The 10443-nt window shown below is 42.8% G+C and overlaps 2 protein-coding genes across 5 annotated transcripts; one reads left to right on the forward strand and one right to left on the reverse strand.

Moving 5' to 3' along the window:
• Positions 1 to 103: 103 nt before the first annotated feature.
• Positions 104 to 4446, reverse strand: kdf1b (keratinocyte differentiation factor 1b). Its single transcript, XM_058047216.2, has 4 exons — positions 4268 to 4446; positions 2093 to 2987; positions 1931 to 2017; positions 104 to 755 (listed from the first exon to the last, which is right to left on the reverse strand). The coding sequence occupies exons 2-4, from the start codon at positions 2979 to 2981 to the stop codon at positions 661 to 663; spliced, it is 1071 nt and encodes a 356-aa protein (XP_057903199.2). The 5' UTR covers positions 2982 to 2987; positions 4268 to 4446; the 3' UTR covers positions 104 to 660.
• A 348-nt stretch (positions 4447 to 4794) lies between these two features.
• On the forward strand, positions 4795 to 10302 carry LOC131101835 (palmitoyltransferase ZDHHC18-B). Of its 4 annotated transcripts, XM_078792084.1 has the most exons (11): positions 4795 to 5064; positions 5388 to 5635; positions 5733 to 5893; positions 5958 to 6107; positions 6192 to 6329; positions 6477 to 6528; positions 7317 to 7419; positions 7491 to 7603; positions 7684 to 7783; positions 8943 to 9023; positions 9341 to 9489. In XM_078792084.1, the coding sequence occupies exons 1-10, from the start codon at positions 4921 to 4923 to the stop codon at positions 8982 to 8984; spliced, it is 1251 nt and encodes a 416-aa protein (XP_078648210.1). In that variant the 5' UTR covers positions 4795 to 4920; the 3' UTR covers positions 8985 to 9023; positions 9341 to 9489. The 4 variants fall into 4 exon arrangements, with proteins under 4 accessions (XP_078648210.1, XP_078648209.1, XP_078648208.1 ...); XM_078792083.1 differs by lacking the exon at positions 8943 to 9023 and having other exon boundaries at positions 4803 to 5064; positions 7684 to 7780; positions 9341 to 10302; XM_078792082.1 differs by lacking the exon at positions 8943 to 9023 and having other exon boundaries at positions 4812 to 5064; positions 9341 to 10301.
• The last annotated feature ends 141 nt before the right edge of the window (positions 10303 to 10443 follow it).

The raw sequence follows: 10443 nt of genomic DNA on the forward strand, positions 1-10443 counted from the left end.
TAATTAAAACCGGAAACCTGTCAACTTCGTGTCAATTTGGTCACATACTGTACTTTAAAATAATTATTTATTTTGACAATAAGACAACTGAGAGCCTGACAGGCCACCTCACCGGATTTATTTTGTAAACCACTTCATTACAAAAAACAAACACAGCATCACTTTAATTTTTGGTCCAGGACAAAAAGTCATTAGTTTGTTGCATGGAATTAAAAGATACAGATGACACCATGGAGAAATTGAGGTTAGAAAATCAGGGCATATTTACACCATTCATTTAAGAATAATAGAATTAGCTATACCTGAGTGCATATATCTGCAGTAGCTATAGAGCAGATAAGTCTGAACAGTCCCACATGAGCAGCCAAGTGAGGCTTCATGGGGCCCATTAACAATATACAGAATGCCTCATTACAATGTATGTTGTAGTATGCATGTATGTATAATAAACGGGATATGTACATGAAAAATATATAAATTACAAAACAATAGGATGAGGAAATTCTGGTTTTATCAAGATGCTAACTGTGATTATTTTTAAAAAATCATCAAGAGCTGCTGGTGGAGCTCAGCTATCATTTAAAACAGAGAGTCCTGAGTTGGCTGACATCCTTCACAGGTGATAGTACAAATGTATAAACGGAAAGCGTGCGGAAGGCATCATGTTCTGACAGAAGTGTGAATCAGTGGGACACCTGACGAGTTAGTCTCTGTGTGGGAGGGGGAGTAGGTTATTGATGAGCTGGAGGTTCGACCTGCAGGAACAAAACATCATGGCACTTTAGCAGGGGAAGTTGCATTCACCGTCACGCCTGTAGACAATGCATGGTAACAAAAAATCATACTAACGGATTTAAAATAGAGCAATATTTGCTTAATTGAGTGATGGCATATCCCACAGACACAGCACAGCCATTGTGTAAGCGGGAGTACGTGTGTTGTGCAGCATTGGATCTCTTCCCCGTTAAACACTATTTAGCATGTTATTGGTGTGGCCAGAAGTTGGCTTGCACCTCTATGACAAAGTCCTCTGTTCTTCACACACAAGTTGGAAAGCCGGACTGATTTAGACATCACTCAGAGGTTCAGAATCAATATGAGGTAGTGCTCTCAGATGCTCGGTGCAAAGTCTGAGTACTTTGTTTGCATCACGTACACATTTTTATAGTTGCCAGTTGTGCATGATCTTTTCTGGTCTTCTCCTGAACTTCCTGGCAGTGTGCTAAATCAAACTGAGAGTTTTTTCTTTTTCTAATATTGTATATCAGACGTACCTGTCTGTAATATATTTAGTCACATTACATGACATTGTAGTGTGGAGTTACGCATTGGGTTCATAAATACTTCATGCAACTTGGAACAGTAGCAAAACAGAAATAATTGCAGCTATAATAATGAAAGATGAATCAAATGTACACAGGATTAACTGCAGTATCATCTGTATGAAACTTCCTTTCTTAAAAGCAGAACAGACTGCAATATATATAGTTCTAGTGAGCTGGTTTATCATCCAGGTTTAGTGCCTTCCTGTTGGGTTTACTGGAATTATGCTTGGAAATGGGACATGAAAGTGGATGCAAACTACAAATGGGCATTTGAATGCACTTCCATTTACTATGGGGAGAATTACGGGTAAAAGAAAATCATGATATTTTTAATAGACTCATTCAATCCCAGCCATATTTCATAAGCTGTCCCTCTCTGTAGCGGCCAATTTTGTTGATTTTCACAGATTTTTTCGAAGCACACAGAATATTGTGTTCTTTGTAGACATGGCATATACATACCAAAAAAAGATTAGACTTTGTATGACCAAAAATACTAAGGAAGGTTTTTTTTTCCATTTGTTCGAGTAATTATGGTATGTTCATTCCAAAATAGAAGTGACAAACTAACAACAAAAAACAGACATAAACCAAACAGTTCTCACCTCCATTGTTCCTCCACATCTCTCTGGCACACTTGTCAGAGGAAGTCAATTCTGATATTTGAATGTTTGGATTGGATTTGTAGTCATCTGGGAGGGAAAACAAAAATATGGCGTCAATCAGGATAAAGTGCACTGCATCACAAACAAATGAGTGGCACTTACTGTTGTTGCTGAACGTAACAGAGCTGCTCTCCCTCATGGTCTCATTGCCGCTGTCCGACAGTGTTCTCTCTGTGCGGGAGACGTGCGACCTCTTCTTCTTGCTCTTGCGAGTGCTGATGCGGATGATGCCGCGCACCAGACGACACTCGGCCTCCTGCTCGTCCATTTGATGCTCCTCGGCCAACGTGTTGATGAGCTGGTTGATGTCCTTGCTCTTGCGCAGAAACACCGAGTCCGACGTGCACCGGGCCAACTCTTCTATCTGATACTCGGTGTAAAGCTCCAGAAGCTTCTTCGTAATCAGCGAGTCTACGTTCTCCTCGCCGTCCTCCCAGTCGTCTAGCCCTATACACTCCTGCAGGGATAGGTGGCAGGGCTGCTTTTGAGGCAGGTATATTACATCTTTGGTTACTATATAATCTCTCGGACTGTCCACTTTGACTCCATTAATGCAGACGTCCCCCAGCCAGTCGTCTTCCTCTTCTTGCTTGTCTACCGGATTCTCAGCTCGAAGGCTCAGCTGTTCCGGCTCCTCTGTGGCGTTCTGTTTTGGCGGCAGACACGGGGCACGCATACATACTCTGTAAAGGCCACAGGTCAAAACGCTACACATAAAGATCCTGCAAGCCCTCGGGGAGGCGCAGGGATTGCAGGTTTGAGGGGTGGAGGGAGGCTTGGCTGAAGAAGCGATAAAACCTGTTGTCTCAGACTGCTTCCCGTTTGCATCCTTGTATTGGCCTGTCTTTAGCTTATGGGTCTCTGGCTCTGCAGGGTCCACACAGCGTTCTTCATAGGACAAAGACCTCTGGCTGCTTGTCTGGCTCAGTCCTCGCTGGTAGCTGCCAGGCCCCGAGGTCTCTCTCATGTTGCCCGCACTGCCCACAGACATGACTTCCTGTTGTCACAAAGTGAAAAAGCACAGAGAAATTAAGTTGAGTTATAATGTCATTAAGTGACACAACAGAAATGCGTACTCATCAGTCTAATCTGTTGGTAAAATGTCTTGATCTCTGTGGGGGGATAAATTATTTGTTCATTCATTTTCTACCGCTTATCCTCACAAGGGTCGCGGGGGTGCTGGAGCCTATCCCAGCTGTCTTTGGGCGAGAGGAGGGGTACACACACCCTGGACTAGTGGCCAGCCAATCACAGGGCACATATAGACAAACACCAATTCACAATCACATTTATACCTATGGACAATTTGGAGTCTCCAATTAACCTAGCATGTTTTTGGAATGTGGGAGGAAACCGGAGTACCCGGAGAAAACCCACAAAACCCCAAAAACATACAAATCCCACACAGAGATGGCAGAGAGTGGAATTGAAATCGGGTCTCCTAGCTGTGAGGCCTGCACGCTAACCACTCGTCCGCTGTGCAGCCCAAATAGTTATTTTTAAAATTTATTTCAGATGGCATAAAATATTGAGAAGGGTGTTTCATGTCGCCAACTTCATGTTTTTTTTTCAAAGAAGATATAAGATCTTATGTTCTTATTCATAAATACTTAACATACAATAGCAATAGTCGCAACATCCTGGATTTTGAGTAGAATGAATCCGCTTTAATGTTACTGAGGTCTTTCCAGTTGGTTTGAACTTCCTTAAACGTCAAATTATTTTCATATTAGATCGCAGAAAATTCGAAAAAAGGTGTTCTGCATGTTTCATGTCTTCAAGAAGACTGATTGAATATTTGTGCTGGTGGCAGCCAAGTAAATCATTCAAGTTGCGATGAATTAACAATAGCAATTTTAACCATTTATAGATCCGAACATGACTAGACTGGTTTCACTTTTTAGATTTCATTCACTGCCATGGAGATAAATCTGTATCAAAATCCCACGTTGCAATCAACATTTAGTGACAGTTTGAAGCGTATGAACTGACACCAGTTTCGTTTTTTATACAGTTTCTACGTTTAATTGGCGTTCGTTGTCAAACCCACGATTGTTTACAGACGTCATGCAAAGACATGGGAAGAAACGACTGAAGAACAAACAACATTAGTGACACGCTGATTGTATTTATACGCGCACAGCGCATTAAAGAATTAGATATAAGTTGCTTTCCCTCGGGTGAATGAAAATAATGTCGCTTTCATGGCGGCGACGTCATAGTTAGCTCTTTTCCTCCATTTGAGGACTGACGAATGTTTCAGTAAACGTGACTTACAATTGACGGTTCTTCCACGTACCAGCTCCTAACTTATTGTTGTGATAGCTCCCTTTTATTTGACATCAAAACAAGTACTACATCTCGTCCATAAACCCTTTCTCCACTTTTCGCCTTTGGGAAGTTGTTTTCGACAGTTCATACACCTGAGCGACAAGGTGGAGGTAGCAAAACAGGTAGTCGTAATAACTTTGACTTCCTGCCATGGTATACAAAGTAAAATGCTAAAGGAAAGCGTTGTTCCTCGAATAGTCATCATGGAATTCTGTTGAATTGATGTAAATATCTGAGAAAGTCGTTTAAAATTGAATCAAACACACATTGACTGACTTCACTGACTTCATATTAAGCTTCAAATAGAAGTAGATTATTTTTACTTTTTGTAAGTTTCCGGTCAAACGCTATTATTATGAATTTTTAACTTGACCAACAAGTTAAGCGAAAGCCGGAAGTTGACAAATAATCACGCTTAAAAGTTAGCTTTTTTAAATTCTGCATTTTAGGAAAAATGAACACATCTAAAATCTATAGGATGTGGCTATTGTTTTCAAACTTGTACCGTCATTAGTTACATCTAATATATACATAGAGTATATTTCCTAACTGACGTTTATTTTGAAACCCGGAAGTGATGTAATGAATATGACAAACATATGACAAACAAATACACTACTCGTTTTAAATCAGTGTTAATTTATCCACGACAGGAGCGAACTATTTGGAGTGTATTTTGGAGTTTTTCTTTATTAATTACGAAACTCTCTTTATGGAGCTTAAATCACAAATCCAGCGGTCTGGTAAGGGCAGTTTCATTGACGGATGTTTATTATGTGCTGGCTAGATGTGGATGAGCGGCTAATAGCTAAAAGACTAACGATGGACTGAAGTGTCACCCTTTGTGGGACATAAACGGGAATAAAAAAAACACTGATATAATGAATATATTATCAGCCATGGATAGGTCAGACGGTGTTTTCGTGTTCTTTGTAGCAGGATACTCATAGTGCCGTGATTCCGCCATAACGTGACGTCGTTGGTTGAGTCCGCTGTAGGTGATGTCAGTCTTGTCAGTGCGTTGTGAATCATGAAAAAGGGCGAGTACCAGCAAATTGACCCACAGACAACCCGGACACCTACCCCGACCTCACCGGGTCACCACCATCACCACCAGCACCACCACAACCAGGGGGAGGACCGCAGCTGCAACGGGGGTGAGCGGCTGAGGAGACCCAGGAGGAGATGGGAGGTTTTCCCAGGGAAGAACCGCTTCTTCTGCGATGGACGGGTCATAGCAGCACGCCAGAGCGGGGTTCTACCCCTCACCCTCGGCCTTATCCTTGTCACCAGTGTGTTGTTCTTCATATTTGAGTAAGTTCATATTAACACAGTGATATTGTGCACAGTATATTCCAATGGTCTGCATGGGTTTTGCATGTCTGGTTACATTCATGTATGCTGTTCCTAGCTGCCCTTTCCTGTTCAAGCACCTGACAAGCTGTATACCCGCTATTGGAGGAGTCCTCTTTGTGTTTGTGGTCGTCACGCTTCTCCAAACCAGCTTCTCAGACCCTGGCATCCTGCCTCGAGCCACGCCAGACGAGGCGGCTGACATTGAGAAGCAAATAGGTGAGGCTCGTAATGTCATTTATCCTCCATATTATATCATGATAACGACATTTCCCCCACGAAGACACCACCGGGAATGCGGGCTATCGACCTCCGCCGCGGACCAAGGAGGTGCTCATCAATCAGCAGGTGGTCAAACTTAAATATTGCTTCACATGCCGGATGTTCCGGCCTCCGCGGACGTCCCACTGCAGCTTGTGTGACAACTGCGTAGGTGAGAAGTGGACATATGCCGACATGTGACGCATATGACGCTAGACTGTAAAACGTTACTTCCTTGGCTGTGTTTGTCCTTCAGAGAGATTTGACCATCACTGCCCCTGGGTGGGCAACTGTGTAGGAAAGCGCAACTACCGCTTCTTCTACACCTTCATCGTCTCCTTGTCTTTTCTGACGGCATTCATCTTTGGTTGCGTGACCACACATCTTGCACTGAGTAAGGAAAGACGTTTTCTTTTTGACAAATTAACATGTACATATACAGGAAGTGAAAATGAAAATAGTTCATTTACATTTATAACCTCATCCACTTCTGGGACACTTTGACATGCAGTTTATATACAAACAATGCCTGTTCTTCTAGGAGCTCAGAATGGAAAAGGCCTGTTATATGCCCTTCAACAGAGTCCTGGCAGATATCCTTTACATCAGGGGTCTCAAACATGCGGACACTAGTTTGAGGCCCCCGCCATGATATAAAAGTTTAATGTTAGTGCAGCCCGCACAAGTTTGATATGGATGCTGAATGTTCATGTTAAAGGTTAAATAACTGTTAATAGTTATCCTCCCTATCCGTGTGGAAGTGGTAAGTTTTTGGCTATTTAAGTTTAAAGGAAATAACTTGAAGGCTACCGTTTAGGTCGCTAGCTCTCGAGTTTGCGAGTCAGCATGTGTCTAACTCGCAAACCCTGCAGTTGCGCAATATGTTGTAAATAAAAAGAGTATAAATGTGACTATAGTCGTGTTTTGTCATGTCTACAGGGCTCTAATAATGCTTTGTTCATTTTAATCTGAAAAAATAATTTGTCTACCCACCAACTATATGTGGTTTCTTAAGTTTTTATTATTTGCCGTTTTATCATTATTATATTTATTTATTACTAATTGATTTTCTTTATTCTTGATTTGTTTATTTATTTTTCATCTTATTTTGTGTAGAAAAATAAAAAGTAAGATATTTGAGAACAGTGGAATGTTTTATCAGAGATTTTCTTGTAGAAAATTGGAACCAAAGCAAAGTTTTTTTTACATTTTTTTGTTTTTTTTTGGAAAACCTGATCGGCCCAGTCTCACCCAGACCCGAGCTCCAGTGGCCCCCAAGTAAATGGAGTTTGAGACCCCTGTTTTGTAAAACAAGTTATCCAAGTTATCATCATTCACTTCTAACATGCATCCATCTACCCTCCTTGACTCAATCCTGTACTGCTGTGGAGCTGGCAATATGTTTCCTCTCAGTTTGGTCCATCTTGGGCCTCTCAGGCTTCCATACGTACCTTGTTGCTTCCAACCTCACCACAAATGAAGACGTGAGTGCATCAACGACAACCCATATTTCATCTTACTAATGAAGAACTAAAATATGATTTGTGTATCTCAGATTAAAGGTACTTGGTCAGGGAAGAGTGGTGCAGAAGATGTCATCAACCCATACAGCCACAGAAACGTCTTCATCAACTGTTGCTCAGTGCTTTGTGGACCCATGCCGCCCAGGTTAGGTATACCTGTCACAGTTTATTAATATCAGGAACAAACCTGCTTAATCGCCATCCTTTTTGTCCCATTCACTGCAGTTTGATCAACAGACGAGGTTTCCTACCCGCAGATGAAGACGTCGCGACCAGCACGGACATAGAAGTGCCCGGCGCGTCCAATAAAAGCGAGATAAACGTGGTAGGAGGGTTTATCAAGCCGGGTTTGCAGCTCTTGATTGACGCATGGCTGCCTGCTTTAGCCCCACATTTGTGTGTGCCGTGTCTTTCTCACCTTTGACTCCCTCGGTGTAGTGTCATAAAAGCCTTGTTCAAAATGGTGGCGCTAGACAGAGAAAGGTCACCCCCGTGTGACAATAGCAGCAGAAGAGGTAGTAAATCATGTCCTCCATTATTTACTGTGAGGACTTCCTTCCATAGGCTCTAGCATTGACCCACGACCCTAATGAGGATAAGCGGCATAGAAAATGGAGCTAGGATGTCACACTGTTCACAACAGCACAGCCCACTTGATGAAAAGTTGCCAATCCAACCTGTACCGTTGTGCAAACGTTGTTAGCGGTGCAGTGTTTTCTGTACATTCATTTGTTTGTGGCGGCCTGCCAAGGATGCATTTGGACCGCCACATATTAAAAGCCTTGTTCAAAATGGTGGCGCTGGAAAGTGAATCGTCACTCCCGTTTGACAGTGGCAGCAGAATAGGAAGCAAATCATGTCCTCCATTGTTGTTTACTGTGAGGACTTCCTTCTATAGGCTCCAGCATTGACCCATGACCCTAATGAGGATAAGCGGCATAGAAAATGGAGCTAGGATGTCACACTGTTTCACAACAGCACAGCCCACTTGAAGAAAAGTTGCCAATCCAACCTGTACCGTTGTGCAAACATTGTTAGCGGTGCAGTGTTTTCTATACATTCATTTGTTTGTGGCGGCCTGCCAAGGATGCATTTGGACCCCCACATATTATTCAAAAGACGCATTCAAAGACGATGATATATGCTATTTTACACTGGTCACCAGGCGTCAGTAATGTTACTGTAAGGTTGGGTGAGACACACAAGCACCAGACTTGATCGCCAGAACAACAGGCTTTTATTTCAGGTTTGAATTATCGCAAATTACCTCTGACTCGTCCTCTTTGCAGTAATAATTTTGTATGCATTTTGAAACATTGACACCATAAAAAAAACAACTAATTGTCCATCATATTTTGCACCATTGCATCCTGTTCTCTTGTGTGGTCATCAAACCTCTTCTAACCTGCTCTTCTGTATGTGGTCTGTCTCCATGTTTGCCTGTGCCTGTTCCTGTGTCCGCACCTCCCATCCCTTACAACCAGGAGGACAGTTGTCTGGATTTTGCCGTGTCCTGCACCGGCTGATTAGCCACTTTTTATTAGAGCAGGAAAAAGTGAAGCTGGGTAAGCCAGGGAGGGAAAGCGAGTCTTGTTAGCGCCGCGTCTGCATGCCGTAGCTTCTTCTTGATATGCTTCCATGCTGGGTGGGATCCAGAGAGCACAAGGGAGAGTGAATGTTTATTTTTCATGCAGGATTTAATTTGTATGGATGATTTCTTCTTGGAGAACACATTAAAAGAGGCTTATGGGCACCTCTGCTGTAATCCAATTAAAGCATTACAGCTTTTACAACATTGAATCGTGAAATTGCTTTGCTTTCACTTTGATTTGCTGCAACTCTTTCATGCTGGTATTCCTAATGTACCCTAATTTTTCTGCAGTGCAAACACGGAGCTAAAGGTCTGCTGGAGTCCACCGCTCACACTCCACTCCTGTCCACCTCGTGTCCTCAGGGAAAGCCTCAGTCGGCGAGCAGCCCACCTGTGAACTCCGACCTCTCAGCTGGCCTCCCCACAAACTGCGGGTCCCACAAACCGAGCAATACCTCCGACATCCGCCCCAACAAGACAAAACCCAAGAAAACGAATAATAAAAAGGCGGCTTCGCCTCTCCTCAACCCCGCCTTTGATGTTCAAGCTTCCTCTCTAGACGGGGGTGATGTGTCCAAATCCAGGAGTCATAAAGGTGCCAGGACGCCCACAACACACAAGTAACATTCTAATTCAGCTTTTTCTACATTGGTTCAGGGACAGCGATGGATTGTGTGTGTCAATCAGTCATTTGATGTATTTTTGAAACAGAAGCGGGGACATTTGTACAGTGATACACACACAGGAGTAAAGGTACACTTTTTACTTATCTATGTTTTTTTTTGTGTAGAATTCCTGTGCTTCCAAGTGTGTGATGCTGAAGTAAATATGAAAAGGATGCACCGCAGGCTTCAGTTGACATGCTAAATGTAATATTGCAGGACTTTGTTGCAACCCTTTGGGCATTTCAAACTTCAAATTTGTATAAACGTGAACACCAAAAAGCACCTTGTTTTGTACCGAATGGTTGTGCAGTATAGTTGCCTGCGCTTAAGCTGTTCTAAATGTTATATTTACACCCCCCCCCCACCCTCTCAATGAAGACAACATGTTCCCCGTCCTGTCCTTTTTCTCCCTGTTTGTACTAAAGCACACACTCCGTAGACTGTGGTGTAGTGTACAATATGCAAGTCATGTGACACACATGCATTGGAATGCATTTCTAAGGAGAAGCATGTCTGCAAATGTACGATATAGTCAGTTGAACTATTCCAAATAAAGGACAATGAAACGAAATGTGATGCTGACCCCCTTTTAGACTCCTGCAGCGCAGCTTTCAACCGCTAGGTGGTGATATAGCTCCTAGAGATGTGGCGTTAAAGTGGGCATCAGCTGTCACAAGCAGGCGCTACAATCTGCCAACTGGGATATGTATTTTGCATTTCATTGGCTAC

This window comes from Doryrhamphus excisus, linkage group LG7 (genome assembly GCF_037039965.1).
Source record: "Doryrhamphus excisus strain RoL-2023G ecotype Guam linkage group LG7, RoL_Dexc_Guam_v1.1, whole genome shotgun sequence".
Lineage (NCBI taxonomy): Eukaryota > Metazoa > Chordata > Actinopteri > Syngnathiformes > Syngnathidae > Doryrhamphus > Doryrhamphus excisus.